Source organism: Dysidea avara, chromosome 1, assembly GCF_963678975.1.
Source record: "Dysidea avara chromosome 1, odDysAvar1.4, whole genome shotgun sequence".
In the NCBI taxonomy this organism is placed as follows: Eukaryota; Metazoa; Porifera; class Demospongiae; order Dictyoceratida; family Dysideidae; genus Dysidea; species Dysidea avara.
Window position 1 is genome coordinate 48,722,398 of NC_089272.1, and position 20,913 is coordinate 48,743,310.

At 37.2% G+C, this 20,913-nt stretch overlaps 1 protein-coding gene and 1 long non-coding RNA gene across 3 annotated transcripts in view; one reads left to right on the forward strand and one right to left on the reverse strand.

Annotated features, from left to right (window-relative positions):
• The window catches only part of LOC136267001 (uncharacterized), a 50,101-nt gene that overhangs the window by 19,730 nt on the left and 9,458 nt on the right, over positions 1 to 20,913 (forward strand). The window lies entirely within an intron of this gene.
• On the reverse strand, positions 1,995 to 19,614 carry LOC136266718 (uncharacterized). Of its 2 annotated transcripts, none has more exons than XM_066061738.1 (17): positions 19,082 to 19,614; positions 18,560 to 18,945; positions 17,707 to 18,093; positions 16,783 to 16,908; positions 16,681 to 16,720; positions 16,365 to 16,434; positions 12,197 to 12,235; positions 12,104 to 12,130; positions 11,911 to 11,949; positions 11,728 to 11,766; positions 10,879 to 10,929; positions 10,356 to 10,397; positions 7,321 to 7,431; positions 6,233 to 6,349; positions 4,973 to 5,085; positions 4,761 to 4,920; positions 1,995 to 2,317 (listed from the first exon to the last, which is right to left on the reverse strand). In XM_066061738.1, exons 2-13 carry the CDS (start codon positions 18,774 to 18,776, stop codon positions 7,339 to 7,341), a joined length of 1,170 nt encoding a protein of 389 aa, XP_065917810.1. In that variant the 5' UTR covers positions 18,777 to 18,945; positions 19,082 to 19,614; the 3' UTR covers positions 1,995 to 2,317; positions 4,761 to 4,920; positions 4,973 to 5,085; positions 6,233 to 6,349; positions 7,321 to 7,338. The 2 variants fall into 2 exon arrangements, with proteins under 2 accessions (XP_065917810.1, XP_065917800.1); XM_066061728.1 differs by having other exon boundaries at positions 4,422 to 4,920.

Below are 20,913 nucleotides of genomic sequence, written 5' to 3' on the forward strand. Positions count from 1 at the left end.
GTGGGGACATTGTTGAAATCATGTTTTATCTCATCCGATTTGTGTCCATTAATGTACATAGATGTTTGTTTGCTTCAACTAATGATATTGTGTTTTGTATAGATACCAACATACAATGAAGTCACAGCTAGTGTTCAAAAGTCTGGTAAGGAATTGACCTGTGTTTAGTACTTGTAAATAGGATTCAAGTTGACCATTGTATGTACTTGTTTGAATTGAATTTATTATGTCATGTCAAGTATTTACGTAGTTTTGTGTAGTTGCCGAGATACAGTGAAATTCATTTAATTAAGACTTCATAAAACTGTTATGTATGTGACTGTCTCAGCAAAAACCTGACTTGTTCGCAATTTAAAAAAAAAAATTATTCACTTATTCATTCATTCTTTGTAGCATACGTAATTTATGAATTATTTTTAAATTTTGATACGCATGCAAGTTGGGTTTTTGCTGAGACGGTCACATATTTGTCATACAGTATTTGTAAACATGTTTTTGAAATGATGGATTTATGTGTAAGTGTTTTGATAGGAAATACAAATAGTTGAATTTCATATTTTATTTGTATAGTGAGAAAAGTCATCAACAAGAACTTCTAGGGAATCAAAAGAACCACAAAAAGTACTTGTGTACTGTTTACACATGTACAGGATATTGGGGTGGAGGAATGGTATATCATAAAGTTCATCAATGTACTATAGAATTAAAGTAGTGTTGTGATATAAGTATTGACCTGAAAACTATTGATTTTTACTGACAGTATGAGCTATGGATTAAATGTCTGTTGGTACGTATATTTGCAGTTGTAGGCCACCTCCCTTGTATCATGGCTTTCATTGAGCTTAATTTTCCTTGTACTTGCCTGTCAATTGTTTTGGGGACATAATTACAGGTATGACAGGTGAACTCAGGCATACCACATCAAAAGAAAGAAAGGTGCCAAGCATATCATAAATCACATCTGATCATGAATCCCAATTATTTATTACTGAAACGTGAAGTGGCCACTTGGTGTTCAGCTATGTTCAGTTACATACAAGGTGTTACAAATGAGAACAGTACAAGAAGCATCTCTGCCAGCAATCCAGTCACTATGGAAAATAGAGATAATTATAACTGTAATAGTAGACAGCACAAGGAAACCATTATATGTACTAGTGAGTATTAACACATTGCACTGCCAGCAAAGAAAAATAAGACACAAACGAGTACAAAGCCAAAGGCAAGTAGTCCATGAAGTGATCATTGTATGTACTGTGGTGTGCCAATAAATATCTGCCAGGCTGAAGCAGCAAGCCTGTGGTGTTTACTGTTGTACTGATCTGAAGGCATTAGTAGGTAGAATATTCTTTTGAATGTAATTTTTTAAAAACTGTAGTTACTGGAAATACTTTGGATTGCACTTACTTAAGACACTTGTGGGCTTGATTATACCTAACCAATACATGGAGGTGTAAGGTATTGTGAGGATGGTTTGTGGTTAATATTGTGGGGAAGTTCAAACCTCCATGATCCCTTTTATACACTCTATGATGGGTAGTACTGTATGATATTTACATGTGTTCGTTCATTTGGTTGTAAATAATCATTTTATGTGTCTCTTTATTAGCTGACAATACCAGACGCTTATGCAGTAGTTGACATGACAAAGGTGAGTATTACAAGTATTAAATGTGGAGTAGTTTCGTTTATTTTATTATGCACATCTAGATATTGTACACTTAACTAAGCTTGTTCTAATTTATAGTTGGGCTATGTGAGAAACCAAAACTCCCTGATACTCTTGTGAATAATATTGTCCATTGATGCAAAAGCCCTTAGTGGTAAGATTCACTAGTGAAATGAGTTGAGTAGTTATTTATCACATACAGTAGAAACTTATCCATTGCTTTCAACGATGTTCCAATTAGAATACAGATGTGTGTTCTATTAGAGTATTTCAATAGCATGAAGTGGTTCCATGGAAGGAACCATGGAGGTGCACATAATTGATATTGGTGTGTTTGTTCTACTTATTGATAACACATTAGTGTAGCATGTCAGCTTTATTATCCACACAACACACTACATTGTGTTTTGATATTGTTGATGTATACAAGTGTTATGGATGTTTGTTTACTTGGTGGTTTTCTTCCTTTACAGTAAACAAGAAATGTCCTCATTAAACTTCACTTGATGCCGACCTTTTACTGAAGACCACCTCAGTGCAGTGACCAAGGCTATTGGAAACCAGAAATGAAAAGGGAGAACGGAAATGGTCAAGGCTTCTTCCATGCTACAGATAAACCTCACTTTATGATCACCTCTTAAAGAACACCTGTAGTAAAGAATCAAGTATAATTATGTAGGTCCTACACACTTTGTGACATCATGCAATAATCACCCTAGTCACCTATAGTGTTCTGTGATACAGTGAATTTTGTGTATCACATATCACCGTCAATAAACTGTTCGATATGATACTGTATCATGATACTATAATGAAGTGGTCATGGCTAGCTATGACTGACATACTAGCTAATAATTGTAACAATATCCAATTTATCTGTACCTTAAGAGCTGCACTGATTTTACGTACATTCACTGTGAATTCTTTATTTAGTGAAACTACAGTATTATACTGATGTGACATATAGCTAGTGTGTTCTGATATTTGAAAACAGAGTTGCTGTTAAAAAGTACATCTCTACCCAGATGCCTGCCTCTACCAGACATTTATCTACTGCAAACATTTTAATGCATGCTCTCACAAAGGCTTGTCTGGATTACTCCGCATTTTGATGAGTTGTCAAGATGGCTACAGCAGGTTGTTTACTGCAGCTGCTTGGTGGTGCAGTTCTTTATACTTAAATGTAACAGCTACTGTTTTTAAAAGACCCGAGTAAAAATATTTTAGCCATAGTAGCAGCACTTATACACACGTATTTATATGGCTTCTCGTAACGTTGCATTTTATAGCACAAGTAAATAGAGAAGCTTTCTAATTGAGTATCTAGATCACTGTTACAGTAATAGAGCAATCACTGACTGTTCTGCTATAAAACTTCAATATATCGATATTTTCTAAGTACAGTATCGTGATACTTATTTGCTGTATCGATATGTATTGCAGATCCCTAGTCACCTAAGCTGTATGAAAGATAAAAATTCTTATCAATCAGATGTCCTATAACTAGCTGTTTTCAAGCCGAGCTATGTGATGTTTGGGACTTAATTGTAAAGAGGTAACGAGCATAATGGAATGGTCTAATCAACGATGTCATTAAATAGCTATGCCTCAACTATCTTTGGGACCAAAGTCTTTGTAAAATGGTGGCCACTATGTGAGGATTTGCTTATGCATGCAGTGTAGAGTATTTCCATTTAGACTATGGTACACATAGTATGCTTTGAAGTTTAGTCGTTAATGAGGTGATTAAAATCCAATAGATACCTGTGGGTAGGTATCTATACTGGTTAGGTACCTGTGACAAATTTTTTGTCATGTGTGTGTGACATGCTTTACTGGATTCCAGTCACAACAGCCATCAGAAATCATCGCAAGCTAGAGTGTAAAAGAAAGCATCACTGGATCATCAAGATGATTGTTGTATTCATCTAGGAAGCCCACCAGTAAGTCATTTTAGCACTAATTTAATCAGGAAGCCATGCAGTGACCAGAGCTGCACAAGCCACAATCACCTCTGGTGATATTCCTCAGGTCTCTAAATAGCAAAGATACTGTACAATAATCTATACTTAGATCAGTACTCCTGTATATTTTTTTTCAGTTTTTATCTTGCTCCACCAGCTATACAGGGGCGGATCTAGAGGGGGGGGGGGGGGTTTCTGAGGTTTCCAGAAACTAGTCAAGTGTATTAAAGTAATCAAAATTATATTTTACAGTGATTTGCAATGGCACAAAAGTTCAGATCGAAATACTCTAATAGAGCAGTCAACCACTCTAATAGAACAGCCACATTTTGTATTTCTCTTAAGAACTGTAAGTAGCTAGCTAGCTACTTTATTTACCTGTGCCAACACAGTAAAAAATTTCTCTGTCCCTTAACTATTTAGTTTGCACCTGATACTGTACCAGAAGCAAGCACAATTAAGCAGCCTACATTATACCTAACACAATTCTATTTTTAAACTGTCAATATTGCTACCAGATTCAATTTCAAATTACACAATTTCTTGCCCCCATACCTCCTAGATTTAAATTTGCATATAGCAAAAGTTTGGAAACCAGTCACCAAAATTCCTGGGGCCGCCCTTGGCTATATAGGTCCCAAAACTAGCAAAGACAATAATAGTAATGAACTCATGCATTAATATGGCCACCTCTTTAATGAGACCAGTGATGTTTTTGCTATCAATAGGCACTTTGTCAAAATTTTCTCACATTAACAACATAAGTTATGTGCTATTAGGTCCCTTACTTTAACAGCTGTAGTTCTAAGATTTTAACACTTCTCATAAGAAATACTCATAATGGAATAAAGGTTACCCTACTGTATGATATTGTTAAAAATCAATTTTATTTCTTAAGATATCACGTAGGAACACATTTGTCCAATCAGTACATTAGTGACCACACCCACCTCTACAGGAGAGTAGGATCTGGTGATATTGGTCAGTATTGGACACTGATGTGTTTAAAATAAATTAAGCCAATCAAAATGTCTTAGAATTACATCATCTACTAGATGTGGTAATGGACAGTTATAGTGATTTGCATGTCGGTTGTTTCTCGTACAAAAATTCTGAATGGGACTCACATGAAAACCAACTGATAAGTGACCAGACTTTTTCAGAAATACAGTATCTGATTGGCTATTTTTCAAGTGATATTGCCAGCAATATCACCAGACCCAATACCCTAGTGTGGAGGTGTGGTGTGGGTGTGAGTAGTCTATGGAGACCATGTTGTAATGCCTCCTAAATTAAAAAAATAATTAAATGACAGATCCATATTAGGTAATACACGTACCTTATCAGGGGAAGTCCCTGGTGTGATCACTTGACAACCACAACAAATCTTTTACTTCAGTAGATGTCACTACACTGGGTGGATCACATGATCAGGACACCTTTGATGCTGTGCTACCTATAATAAACCAGGTCCCCAGTTAATACTATCCCTTGAATTAATTAACTAACTCTTTCTAAATTTTATTTTCTAAAGCTACAGAGCCACACAGGTGAAGTCCATACCATGACACACAACATTTCAAATCTCCCTGCTATAGTACCACAAACACAATACCAGGTTCTTACATTACAGTATGTACCAATAATTGCCGTTCTGGACATTTGAAAAGTATAGCATGCTTGTTATAGTAATATATACAAACATTGATAATAGACACCCCATACTGGATTGGAAACTTCTAAGCGCCACCTAATCTATCTGCACTTTACATCCCTTATACCGTACACAGTACTGGGATTATAGTTTATAAGAATGTGTTTTGCTTACTGGTGAGTAGTAAACATAACACAATGGAATATAAGGTTTGGCCTGCTCATAGTGGGTGTACTGATGTGTATTAGCTAGAAGTTTGACAAACACGAAAGGTTAATATGAGAGGCGGGATTTGTGAACTTGTAAACATCAGCCTTAAACTAGACTTGTTCACCTCACCATTTTCACAAACATGTTCAAATACTTTGTATATGGAAAGTGCCTATACCAGTAGTAGGCCAATCACCACCCAAGAAACAATCTACTAAACTTACTAGTTAAAGTAACTGAGCTGTATCCAGACAGTAAAACAGAATCTTCGAATGAAAAACAGTGTTTCAAAGCTTCAGGCACAAACCGTGGATAGTCGCGTAGTTTCATATAGGCACTATACGTGTGCTTCCAATCCAGCTAGGGGTGTCTACTATCTATGATGCAAATTACTGGTAAGGTATTAATTTCATAATTCACCAATTATTTTGCAATTCATGGTTTACATTAATATGCATTGCTAGGGACATGAGGAGCAAAATTTTGGTTAATCTATAGCATTGTCTAACTGAACAGTCATTGTTGATTTTAAACACTGGATAATCATTGTGTACTATATGTGAGTGGTCCCAACATGTCCACAATACACATGGGGCTCCATGATATCTTCTGCCACATGACACTGATATAAGGTAGTCATGTACATTTACTATACTAGCATTCAGTGAGTGACTAGCCAATGTTCTAAAAGTGGCTACTCGCATTCCCACCCTTATTTAGAACCCTTCAGCGTACCTACCTCAAGTCAACCTTCACATCTGAATAAGTCACTTCTGGTACTGGTACAGGCATGACTGTGAGTCTCTGGTCATCAAAACCTTCCAATTCCATGTAGTTGGTCTGGTTGTGTTTCTGTGAGTGAAGAAATATAAAGTAGATAAGTAAGGAAACATTATGTGACTGAATTTGACAAAGTACACAAAACATTGTTAGAGATATGTGACTGGGTCTGCAAAAACCTGACACAATCATGCAAGCCTAAGTTCACAGTATAAAGCATTGAATACGATTGGTGAAATACTTGTATAAAATCTGTAATTTGTTCGTATGCTTTGTCCTTAGTGAAGAAAGTGCCTAACAATAAAATCCTGGATATCATCTTATTCACCTACTCTAGAGGATTTCATAAATCACTGTTTCATTGCAATATACTAAAGGATACGCCAATTAATGGTGTCTGTTTACGTCACATCAAAACAAAGTATGCGATTGATCTTTCTTCACTTTGTAAAGGGAATACGCAGTTAAGAAAGGTAATACAATGAAACTCTTACCCAATAATTGATTCCCTACTCATGGCAAACATGACGGTACAAATTTCAACTCTGTATGTCAATCTGTTTATAAGTTACAGTAAGCAGCTCTACCTATACCTTGATGTACAAATTGGATTTTCTGTTGGTGCTACTTCGTAATGCTGTAACTTGAAAGTTATTGCCAAAACTTAGCCAGAACATATGCTTGGCTAAGTAGATTAATAAACAGGAATTCACGAATGCATCAGGCTTTAGCAGATCCAGTAATTTTAAGAACAGTGGAACCTCGATTATCCATTGAAGGGAAAGGGTGTTCATATAATCAAATAGTATGTAAAATCAAACATCCATATATTTAGCTTTGCTCAACTACTCTAATAAAACATACACTTGTTAACAAACTACTCTAATTGAGCAACCAATTTGGCATTCGGATAATTGAGAGTTTGGATAATCGAGAGTTCGGTTAATTGGTGTTCAGATAATCGAGGTTTCACTGTATTACACAATCATTGTATTGTGACTTTCTAGTCTGTAGAGCTGTAACAGTATGTAAAGTGTAATAACCTTCAGGTCCTTCACATCTCAATAAGTCACTTCTGGTACTGGTACAGGCATGACTGTGAGTCTCCGGTCATCAAAATGTGCTAACTCCACATAGTTGCTCTTGTTGTGTTTCTGTGAGTGAAATATAAAATCAGATAAACAAACATGCCAATGAATTCGACAAAGCACACAAAGCGTTGTTAACAGATATGATGATGATTTTAATTACTGTATTGTGACTTTCTAGTACGCACAGCTATGTATGGTGTAATTGTATGCCCTGTTTAGGGAAGTACTTTAAGCTGGGTGGTGAGATTGGTGGGTTTTGTATAGAAACACAAAATGGAGTCAGAAGACGAGTTAAGTCCAGAGGTCAAATTTGGGATCCAGATGAACCCTTCTTGTGCTCAAAAGGCTCCAACTAAAATGAATAACATCATCCTGCAATTTGTGGCTTAACCCACCACATTATAAACACCATTCTAAAAATACCATGGCTGGCTCTACTTGTTGTCACAAAGTCCACCACAGAAACCAGAATTACCAGTTCTGATAGAGTGATGCATGATAGTCTACTAAGCCAACAATACAATTTGTGTGCAGTGGGTGTGTGCGAGTGTGGAAACTGGGTTATCTTAATAAAATCATTAAAAAGTTATATTGATTGTGCACCTATTCAAACATGTAATATTGTATGTAATCAGGATCTACAAAAACTAGACACGTAGCACAAATAAGCCTACCTTTTTCTTCCACGAAGTATATGTACTATTGCAATATTCAGCCTATAATAAACTACAAAATGGCTTTGTAAACACAGTCAGTGCTGCACATGACTTGTTATGTGATGAGGTGTAGACTGTGCCCACATGTCTGGATCATACACAAAATATTGGAATTAACATCATCAAAACAATTTTAATGACTTTGCATTGCAATAATAGTAAACTTTTTGGTCATGTATTGTATAAACATTCCACAAACAGAACACAATAGTGTGTTACACTGTGTATGGGGCCAACAAAGCCAGCATGCCACACTATACATATATTGACAGGAAGAAAGAAATGGAATTTTCTTTCACACATGTATACAGTAGCTCTATGGCCCTTTCTCCAAAACACACCATTTTTGCACTATAGCTAACTGCCAGGTTGGATAGGCTGCAGGGAAAATTAGACTAACTTTACACCAGTCAATTGCGAGATATTAACAATTAAAATATTTTCCTTTATTTTTCTTCCTTCTTAAGCTGTAGGAGATCTACACTGGTGGGCGCCTCAATTTCTAGTCACATACTTTGCAAAAATTGCAAACAAGTAACTCGATTGCTGTGAACTCTGGCACAAATGAAGACTGTATGTATGAAGGAGAATTAACATTCTAATTTTGCTATGAATCTGGTAATCATCCAGAGTTATGAACATGTATTCGTGTAAAAAGATTGAACTTTGCTCACAGCTACATGGTAAACTGAGCATGAGAATAACTTGGAATTGGTGTGTACATAGGTTGATCATTGTAGCAGTTAGTAGTGGTTCAATGGCTAAGGACGTGGATGTTAGGTACAGAGGTCCCTGGTTCGAACCATGGTGAATATTCTTTTTTGAAATTTGTGACCGGATCTGCAAGAATCCCATGCGCTAGTGCAAGCTTAATTTTACAGTTTAATGCAATAAACACAATGGGAGAAATATTTCCAAAATCGAAAAAAATTCCATAAGTTTTTTAAGCACTTGTTTCCCAGTGAAGGAAGATCGTAACAGCAAATACCTTGGTACCATCGTGATCCTTGAAGCAAGAGAAGTTCAGAAATCTTTGTTTTGTGTCAGTGCTCACAAGAATATGGAAGATATGAGTGTTAGTCTGCCTCACGTTGAATGAGTGGTTTACTATCATTTTTTACCTCACATTTTGCCTTCACCCTGGTCATAGGAAAGGCCTGGAAGGCAAAGCTTACCCGGCAAAGAATTTGCCTTTTCATGGAGAATCTGATGGTGCAAATGTTGTATTGGTAGAGGACTGTTTATGACCATTTAACTGAGCACCTGTAGTTTATTTTCTGTATTGTCACTGTACAAACCAATTTTCCTGTTGTTGCCATTTTGTGGCACTGTATCTTCAACACTTCAAGGCTTCTAGAGCTGAAACTTTGGTCAACCATTCCTTTGGCTATCTAGACAAAGAAAATGTAATAAAATGGAATTCTAAAAATGCACTAACATATGGGATTCTTGCAGGTCTGGTCACATTTTTGTGTACCTTTTTACCCTGCTGTATTATAGTTTCTTGATCACGTGATTTTAGTTTTTGCTTCATAACTCTGTAACTGTAACTCCATTTTATTTTCCACATCAGACTGGTAAACACATTTATAATTTAATAGATCTACCAATGAAAATTTAGAAATTTTATGTGCGTTCTATTAGAAGTCCTTCCACGAAGCTATTCATAAGCTGGTTTTGAGACCTTTTAAAATACTAAAGGAGTGAAACATCCAACATGAGATGATTGCTCTATTAGAGTATTTTAGCAACTGGCCTGGTGTGTGGAATTCTCTGTACATATAAATGAATAACTTTTACGAACACCCTTCCCCCGGATAATAGACTCTCCATTGTAACAAAAAAACTAATCAGTTTTACTCAATACTAAAAAGGCTTGTGTACAAGTGAAATGATTACAACTTGGCAAATGTTAACTGGACACCACTAGATAGTGAACCACAAACACCACTATCTAGTGAACCACAAACACCACAATATATTGTTCAAGGGGTGTATCATTACTAGGTCCACAATGTAAAGACGAGTATTTTATGTGACTGAGTAATGATTTCTAGAAGAAATCCCATTGGCTCTAATGGCTTTAAATATACATGCAGACGACAATATAAATTCATTGTGGTGATAAATGGTACAAGTCAGGTTCTATCAATTGCAAAATGGAATGATTCTAGTGAGTTTATCACTATAAGGTTTGATTACAACTTATTGTGATTGTACACATGACCAGTCACAATAGAATTAGCAAAACTACTTCACATTTTTACTGACCTTCGTCATGTCAACTACTGCATAAGTGTCTGGTACTGCCAGCTATATAAAATAAGTTGATGAATATTATTTATGCATATAATATTAATCTACGTACTATAAGTAAGTACCAATAATAAAACTATTGCTGCATATGTCATGATGTTGGAGTAATAAGAATTGTAAACCTGTCCTCTTAAACCACCAGTATGTTTGTGTGTGTGTGTGTGTGTAGTGTGTGTGTGTGTAGTGTGTGTGTGTGTAGTGTGTGTGTAGTGTGTGTGTAGTGTGTGTGTAGTGTGTGTGTGTGTAGTGTGTGTGTGTGTGTGTGTGTGTGCGTAGTGTGGTGTGTGTGTGTGTGTGTAGTGTATGTGTAGTGTGTGTGTGTGTAGTGTGTGTGTGTAGTGTGTGTGTGTGTGTAGTGTGGTGTGTGTGTGTGTGTAGTGTGTAGTGGTGTGTGTGTGTGTGTGTGTGTGTGTGTGTGTGTGTGTGTAGTGTATGTGTAGTGTGTGTGTGATGTGTGTGCACGCACGCACGTGTGTACCTTTTGTGGTTCTGTTGATTCACTAGTAGTTTTTGTCGGTGATTTTTCGCCCTACATATTAAACGAAACAACACTGTTCAACACAACACAATAAACCATACAAGGCTTGATGTAGTATGTACAATAAAGTTTTAACCATTTAACCAATGTATGAGATATGCATGTGTACAACTTTTAAGTCACACAACAAGATATTAAAATTTCAGCTACTGATTTAACTGCAACACACATACATACGTACATTACAACTACAGTAACTGTGACAGTCTCAGCAAGTCCACACAACCGCCTTTTTTCTCTCAGCTATTCTACAGTATAGGTTAGCAAAGTTTCAGCCTATTGTGGTGAACAGTTAAGGACTTAAAAGTCCTAGTCAATATGAAGAGCAAAGAAATCAACTATATAGCAACTGTACTGAAAAATAAACCACAGGTGTTTAAATTCACAGCCATACTACAGAGTTGGCTTAAAGTGTTCACCATGAATTGGCAAATCGATCAATCAAGGTATAATTTTTTAGCCTTGTAGTCACTTTACACATACATGTACACATATAAAGGTGTGAAGATATTATGACAATTTTGTTTATGTCTAGTGTATCGCATGTGATGTGCATACCATTGGGACTACGGAAACGAAACTAACTCTCCATGAGGATGTGAATAAGATGGTATATAGGTTTAACTGTTTAGAGATTTACCTTCCTCAGTAATGGCCTGACTAAAACTCAATCATAATTATTTCCTCTTAGCACAAGCATTTTCACCATTTTTAAATGTTTTCCTCGAAAAACGTGGTAGGTGGGGTTTTTTGCTGAGATGGTCACAAATATACAAGTCAGGTACATACCGGCTTTTTGAAGTCTGCAACTTCACTATATGTCGGCAACTACAAAAACAAAAAATAGACTGCGAATAACATTCACCTGAAGATTTGATATAGTGTACTACTTTTCAAATAAGATGTAAGATTTAAAAACTAAAAATCCAAGAGTGCATGCACTGGGTCAGTATGTGCCAATCAATCACTTACCGGGCTTTTGAATTCTGAAACTTCATTGTATTTTGGTATCTACAAAAAAAAAAAATTGTATTAACAGATGGTCAACCAAACATACAATGTTTTTCAGAAGAACACAACTCCATACAGTTATGAGTCATGGTTTGAAGAAAGTAGGCAAATTTATGACATCTCTAAATTATAAAAATGTACAGTACACACATACCTCTATGCTTTTAGAAGATTTTCTTTTCTATAGGAAAATAACCAGTAGTTAATTCTACCATACATGGTATGTACATTAATCAAAATCACTTACTGGTTTTTTCAAGTCTACAACTTCAGTATACGTTGGCATCTACAATAAAGAATGAATCATTTAAAGACATGTGTGTAATTTAGTGATGCCACAATATGTGATCCAGTCTGGGAAAACCGGTCTTATCGCCTATTTAAAAGTATCGAGAAGCACCAGTTTTAAGAATTTAGTGTGTTGTAGCTCGCCAATGGTGTACCAAATTTTCACACATTTTACACCAATTCCTTACCTTTCGGAGCATCCACTGTGCAAGTAGCCAACAACTAAGTTTCCCACCATTTTAGATAGTTTTTGAGCTGAGGTTGACTGCATCAGGCGAGCTGCAAAATGGGTGGGATGTGGGGGGGGGGGGCGGAAGGCAGGCAAGATGGTGTTCAAAAATTAGAAGGAAGGCATAGGGATGAATTAGGCCAAGTTTTGGACCATTCAGGTCGCTAAATTGGCTAAAATGAAAGGAAATTCACAGCAGAGGTACTTATTCAACACCAGAGCTGTACAGCCACATACAGTCATCCCCAGGCTGACCAGAGCTCCACTAAGGCCCCACACCGCACGTACGGATCGCCACTGGGCTTGGGAAAAGCAGCCAGCAAAACCAGACCACTCAAGTCTAGCTGATTTTGATTGTGGAATTAGATAGTTTATTCATGTAGCTTTGTGTCCTGGGTGAAAAATCGAATCTGTTGACATGGGCGATAAGACTGGTTTTCTCAGACTGGGTCACATATAGAACTTTTCATATCATCATGATACAATAGAATATGTACACCTCAGATTAAAGGAGCCACCTGGGCTACATTTCGTATATAGCCCAGCTAGCCAGGCTACATACAAAAAAGTAGCCTGGGCCACAACTGGGCAGTGATGGATGTTGAGGCCGAAATCAATTGTGGGGATTGATTAGTACTCACGTGATTAGGATGCACGACTTGGATTTTGCCATGAAAACCACTTAGACAGAGTTTTGTTATCCTTGCCATCCTACGAGTTGAAAAATGTTGGGCTAAGGTGAGAACTAGTGCTATAGCTTATTCACCAATTGTTTTCGCAGGTTTATAAATACAGATATGCCGCCATCATGAAGCTACCACTCTGTACGGAATAATCATTCTACAAGTAAGCTTACCTATCTAGGTCTTTAGTAAACTTCGTAATTTTTCCATAAATGATTCAATAGCACTGATTAAAACATTAAACTCGCGTAAACGAATTCTCGGTGATATCCCTAGGATATGTCCGTTCATTGTAACCGAACGTACTAGCTGCTGACCCATAATGGAAAATTTTAGGTGTGCATAAATAATACATCCAGTGGCTGCATTCGTATTGGCTTGGGTGATTGATAGCCCTGTACAGGCTATCAGCCTAATAAGTGTTACATATTAGCTGTAACACGGGTTACAACTATTACAAACATCATGATAATCACAACACACATTTATGCTCATCATCACTTTATTACTGCATATTTATAGTGGCAAACCAGTGTTGAAACCAGTCACTACTGTTGACCTGGATGACCCACTGACCCTAATTAATTAAATTGAGGTGTGCCAAGAGCTGACGTTTTGGGTGCTTGGCTAATGTGTTAAGATGAGTACAAGGGTAGCTATATGAAAACTAAACAAGTTTTATAATTAATAATCAGTCAGTGGTTGTGATTCTACGTAAGTTTGCAGATGGCAAGATACGTTTCCTCTAAGTTGGCATGGCTTCACATACCTGTAGGTTCTTCCTTAAAGAGTGGTAGAGTGGTCCTGTACCACTCTACTAGTGGTGCTGTACCACTCTACTTTGTTCAAAATTCCTTTCACATGGTAATAGGAATGTTTATACAAAAAGGTTTTGATTTTGGAAGCAAATGATACTTTTATTGCTCTACAGTGCTTTATTTTTCTGGGCGCACGTACATATGCTTTCAAACTGTATCACACATTTTCAATATGTGACCGTCTTAGCAAAAACCCGACTTGTTTACACAATTAAAAAAATATATATATTCACTCAGCAATATTAGCAGTGTCCAAGGAATAAACCACCAAAGTTTCAGCCTTCTGTGGTGTGTAGTTTTGGAATTATAGCGCTAGACAATAGGAAGAGCAAGATAATCGATTTGTACAGTGACTATACTGAAAATAAATTACAGGCGCTTACATTCACAGCCATAACTTCCATTTGGAATAGTCTACAACGTTGTAATTTGGATTATAACGTTCACCATGGATCAGCACATCAGCCGAGGTATAGTATTAGCCTTGTAGATACTTGAGCATATGGATATGAAGGCGGTTTGGTATAAGAAACAATGACAATATTGTTTACGTTTACTGCATCGTGAACAAACACATGTGACACACATACCGTTAAAGTTAGAGAATAGATTTCAAACTCTCCATGAACAGGCGAATAAGATGGTATACAGTTTTAATCGATTTGGGTCTTCCTTCTTCGAGTACTGGCCCGATAAAAACTTGCATAGTTTTTTTTGTAGCATGCATAATTTTACAAATTATTTTTAAATTTCGATTTTCGCAATGCGCATGCTTGTGCGAACAAGTTGGGATTTTGCTGAGACGGTCACATATTAAAGTTGTCATGGCTCACAAAGGAAGCTGACCTATCACAAGACTAGACCATGTCTCATACAATAACAATAAATTAGTGGGCGTGGCTCCACATAAGTTTGCAGACAGCAACATACATCGATTTGTGCATACCTACAGACCGTAATACAACTGATGAATGGAATGGGCATGACTGTATGTATGGCTACAAGGCCGCCCACAGGGAGAGGCAACTGGGGCATTTAGCCCTGGGCCCCAGCCTGAAAGTTGAATACCTGGTAGAAAGCTTGATATACTCTACTAGAGCAGTCAAGATCTAGATATTCTAATGTAGCAGTCACCATATTCTTCAGAGCAGCAGTATAGCAAGCTATGTATGTAGCTATAAATAAGGAGATATAATTGGAGAGGGGCAGCTATTGCCATTGTTGGCACATAATGACCTTTTTTTAGTCTTTAACTTACAGCTAGGCTGAAGTTGTGACCCTGGGGCCCCACTTTAACTCTTTGTCCTAAGCCCCTTAGCTGCTCTGGGCGGCCCTGTATGGCTATGTACAGACAGCAAAGCAATCCCAATAAGTGGGTGTGGCTCATGAAAGAAGCTGGGATACAGCAGGACTAGACTATGAAGCATTAATATACTTTCAAATTGTCCAACTAACTAATTCGTTTCTCACATGATCCAATCCAGGTCAGTCCCGGATGACCTGGTTGACCCAACCAATGCTGTGTTAACAGCTATATACAAATCAAGAATAGAGACATTTTGTCCATAACTGATATTCCACAATGAATTAGAAATAACAACCAACAATGGACTTAAGGTCTCTTTAGTACAGTTTTTGACTACATGTGCAAACTACAAATTTTGAATAAAATTCCATAGGTGTATCATGATAATATGTATTGCTCAAATGTAATGTTGTCTCGTGAGAGTGCGAGCAATTAAAAAACTTGCTAATTGAAAGGCGTGGCACCCATTTTACTCTCCAGTATTCGTCCCAAACGAAATGGAATGAATACTCGCAAGTGAAATGGGTGCAACACCCTTTAATTAGCGAGTTTTGTAATTACTTACACTGTTGCGAGACGACGTTACATTTGAGCGGTACTGTATATTGCACTATTGTATTGATCACCACAATTTATATATATGTACGTATAATATTTATAGCAATAATTGTGGCATCACTACTGTAATATTACAACATGATGGAACTTGTATAATACGGAACATTTACATATATTAGGACCAAAGTACAGTATTGTGATTATCAAGGTGTCCAGCTTGTCCAAGTATTAAGTACGGTACTGTGGGATCTTAACTGAGGCAGGTGATATGGAATTTCACTAACCAAACACTAATGTACTAAATGTATACAAAAAACATGTGTGAAGGCCATGACAATAGTACAGCATAGCCTATTTATAGTGGACATTTTGGGAGCAAGATTTTTTGGCATATAATGTATTTGTTGAAACAAGGATGGTAAGCATGGTTACAGAGCTCCAAGGAAGTCCTCAGGTTTCACTGTAGCTAAACATTATGGATTGAACCACACAACAAATTCCTCTACGAACAAATTTACAACACAAATTATTACATCACTCTGATCCTTGATAGATTCACTAGTAGATCTGGAGCTGGGTGATGATGATCGGTCAAGATGGACTCTGGGTTAATAGAAAGCATATGAAACAGTTCATGTATGCCACACATTTATGCAGGGTTCTGCCCAGAAATTCCTGAGTGGTGGCCTAAAGTTAATATGAACTGATATGTTGTGTGTTATATTAGGGTATTTTGCAGGTGTATCAGTGATATATGTAAGAATTGTACTGGTCGGATTTAAGAGGGTACTGGTCGTTTTGAACCACTGCCGACCAGTGTGGGCAGAACCCTGTCTATGTATAACTCACATTTTTGTTTCCATGTCAGATGACAGGAAATTCATCTTTCCTGCACACAAATAAAATTATCACATAAAACTCACAACAAAAGCATTCCATAAATAATCATACTTCGGCTCTTTCTTCTTAATACACACAAACAGCAAGATATGATGACCAGCAATACAGTGATAACACCAATAACTGCACACAACACAGCAATGTATATTGTAGTATTTTCATCAAGGAATGAAGAAGCTGTAGGAGGGAACAGTATGTAGGTATCACACACTAAACATTGCAGCTATTGGAACTGCTATCGCAGTAGGGACCAATCCTTGAGAAGGTTAAAGCCTGTCAATACAAGGAGTAGGTACAAAAGTGCCAAACGCAGAAAGTTAAAAACCCAGACACAGTAGTGACTCTATCCTCCAGTCTTAGCATGCCCTAAAGGAGCCACAACCCTCCACCGATTTAACCACATTTTAAACCACACCAATTTCTCACCAGCAATAGGCTATATTGGATGTAGTATGTACATATGTCACTAGGGACAGTCTGTAACATACAGGGCTATTATAAGCAAACTTCGAAACTACTATCAACTATTCAAAATGGCATACACGTATATAAACATGCATTTTGGTACACAATTTCTTAGTGTTTGTAATCCCAAGCACTCAAATTCCACTGGACACTTGTTGGCAATACTGAACATGTGAGGCATTCCCCCATGGTGCATTAAAATGAAATGGAAGTTTCACAATTTATGGATCCTACACAATGACTAAAGTTATTAGTCTCTTGTTCACACTGATGACACCGACGCCTTCCTAAAACAAATGTTTAACCATATAGCTAGAGCACTGTATCTAATTTGTTGTCACTACAATTTAAGACCATGATATAGACCTACAGTTACCATTAACAATTGCAGCATATAATCATCCAAGTATGTCAATAGGAAAGTGCACAAGTAAAAACCATTCAGTTAGCTACATACAGTACAGTGTAACTGTGCAGCTTCTAACCAGTTCAAGCTAGTTAAAAACTTACAGGATGTTCCAGGTTCTGGCTGTTGTGTTGGTTCTGGTTGTTGTGTTGAGCTTGGCTGTTGAGTTGAGCTCGGCTGTGGTTGGTGTGTGGGATTCGGCTCTGGTGTAAGTTTTGGTACTGAGACAGTTTCTACTATACTGTAATTCTCCAGTGGCATACTGTTTTGTGATTCAACTACCAGCACAGAAATGTGATAGTCAGTATCAGCCATGACTGATATTTCAGTATGTCTAGTGAACACTTCAGAAGTGACCTCATCACAATCAGAACAGTTCAGTCTTGCTAAACACTTAACTGTAGGAGTTGACTCAGTCACATTACATGATACATAGATGGACTGGTTATTTGGATGTAACTGAACTGATGCTGACTGGAGCCATCGTACAGCTACAATACAAGTATAAAACATAACAGTGAATGAAATGTTAGAACCTTAGCTATACAAGGGACCACCTGATTATACATTATAAAAAACTGGACACCACGACAACCAGGACACTAGTCCTACAGGGTGTACAGTAGGTTTCATTTTTGTTTTGTATTTGAGTACACAAACTCTTTATACGTATCTGGACACCAAGGAGACTTCAGACACACGTCTGTGCATTAATGTACACACATTTACATTCCTGAAATCAGGACACAAGGATGCCATCTTAAGGTGCATGAAACAAATGTGTATGCAGTGGAACCTGTCTAAACTGGTTAACTTTAGGCCAACGGACAGGTGAATTAGTATATAAACTTTCCACTTATGGAATTTAAAGTTGACCTTTTCAAGGTGGCCTTTTTTAGTGGCCGCTAAGACAGGCTCTATAGTATCTCGCCAGTCAACCCCCTGTACAGTACATACCTAATGAAGTACTAACTGTCTCACTACATCCCACACTGTTCACACTACAAACAGAAATGATGTAATCTGTTCTAACATCAAGATGTCTGGAAACATTATCATCCGATGTCATATCATGTGACACTTGGAAGGTAGTTACATTAGGTGATACTTGGAAGGTTGTTGTCATATCATCTTCACCATTCAAAGAGACATTTAAGGCCTCCACCTCAGTCATGTTATGTGACAATGATGATGATGTCTATAGACACAGGATTCAGTAATATGTGCACATTGCATCAGCGTTCAAAATATGTAGCACGCACGCACATTCCAAGTTATGGTAACAACAGGCTTGTAATCAACAAATTGTAAGTTGACTACCAAATCACTTGGAGGAGAAGGTACTAAAAGATTAACAAACATGTAACACACAGCATTACCATACATACGTACATATACACGTAAGTTAAATGAATTGACATTCACACATACAGGACAATATTCTCTACAAATGACACATATAGTGGACTGATAACTAGCCAAACAATTATTGTGCCGCCTAGCAGAAACATCCTGTATGTATCTGTTGGTGATATGACAGTTACAACATTTAACCTCTTTCTAATCTTTGTTTGTGGAGGTAGTGGTACTTCAATACCGTATTTCATAGCACTGACACATCACAATGAATAGAGGATTATGAAGATCCTTTCAATGTAAAAATTCCCCAGACATGTGATCCTGTTACAAATGCAACAAATTTTCAAAATGTTTCCACAATCATGATCTGCATAGCAAGCCTTCCAGCAGTTGCACAAAGCACTGCCATTGCTGCCTCTGGAGTTAACTGGTACAGGGGTAACTGTCAGATACTAGAGTCAACATATACAAGCAAGTCTGCTGGACTACAGTGTAGTAACCTTCAGGAGGACTGCACCATGTCTTATGGACACAGGTTACAGAATTGAAAGTTCCAGAAGTCCACAACAATCCCAACACCCAAAAACGAGCCATGCCCAGCTGTGCTTTCATTTCCCAACTAACACCAGTACATATACATACGAGCACATCCACTAACCTGAAGGAGTTAAGGTGGTTACATTAGTAGTAACAACAGTTCCTGGTCCAGCATTGTTAATAGCCAACACTGTCACTTCATATTGAGTATCATTATCAAGATCAGTGAAACTGATAGTATTACTAGTAGTGGTTCTCTCCTCCACCAGTTCTGCTGTCCCATCAGATAAGGTCACATTGTATGTCACATCACCACATGAGGTATGGCTGAATGTGTCCCATGATATTACCAGTGAGGTCAGTCTCCTTTCTAATACCTTGATAACTGGTCGGGTTGGGGGACCTGTGAGGAGTGACATGTGAATTAGTTCAGAATGGACAACAAGCATAATTACAGAGACACACACTGTCTATAAACGCGATGCTCTGCAAAAGCCATCATAAACATCACTTATGAGCATTGTGAAGTTTGGTAGGAGGTATGGAGGAAAATTTCAGTCTCTGTCTTGCTGTTACCATTAACTTTTGCAACATCGAATTTTGAAGCATGGGCTCTAGCTTACTACTAAGGATTCCCATGTTCATCAGTACAAAGATGTCGATTGTACAGAGTAACTGAGTTATCAGAAATAATTACCCCACCTTGATTATAAGGGAAAAAAGATACCCTAATGTCTACTTCATACAACTGATCAAAAAGATAAACACAATAATCCTTACCCATGACTGTAAGTGTACCAATGGGACTCAGTACAGCTGGTATGAATGTAAATTCACACTCAAATCTAGTTTGATTCAATATTTCATCAGTAGAATACACTGTCAATACTGTGTCAATTTTATCAGGTACTGTTGGCACACTAAATGTGTTGTTAGTCCCAATTCTACTACCAGAAATTGCTTGTCCATTTATTCTCCAGAGAGGATATATTGGTGCACTATAGTTATGTCCACAAGTAATATTTACATCATCTCCAGCACATATTGTAACATCTTGAGGTGGGTGGATAATAAGACCTGTAATACATGTATTGGAGTACAGTGTATGAATTAGAGTGAAATCTCTAATAACAAAATACAGTGTGTATTATTCACCTTGTTGTTCAGAGTTGTGTAGTGTGATCAACAATAACAACAAAACAAGTAGACAATGTGTTTCCATTTTCTGAGAATGACAATGACATGTATAACACATATTACAATCTATAAAAGATATTTTTGACCAAGAGCTTTTAAAGAGGTCTTCCTTTTTTAGAGCCTGCTCAAAATGCACATGCTTACAAAAATTTCTGCTGGTAGACTGAATTTCTTAAATTTTCAAGTGAGCATACTTTTGTCTAAACTATTTGTATATT

Bases quoted from the DNA above. Each gene is read 5' to 3' on its own strand.
- LOC136266718 (XM_066061738.1), bottom strand. From the start codon at position 18,776: ATGACTGAGGTGGAGGCCTTAAATGTCTCTTTGAATGGTGAAGATGAT. The intron at 16,435-16,680 runs GTGAGTTATACA...CTATTAACCCAG, and splicing joins TCTGACATGGAAACAAAAAT to AGTCCATCTTGACCGATCAT. The intron at 12,236-16,364 runs GTAATAATTTGT...TCTTTATTGTAG, and splicing joins CTATCAAGGATCAGAGTGAT to ATGCCAACGTATACTGAAGT.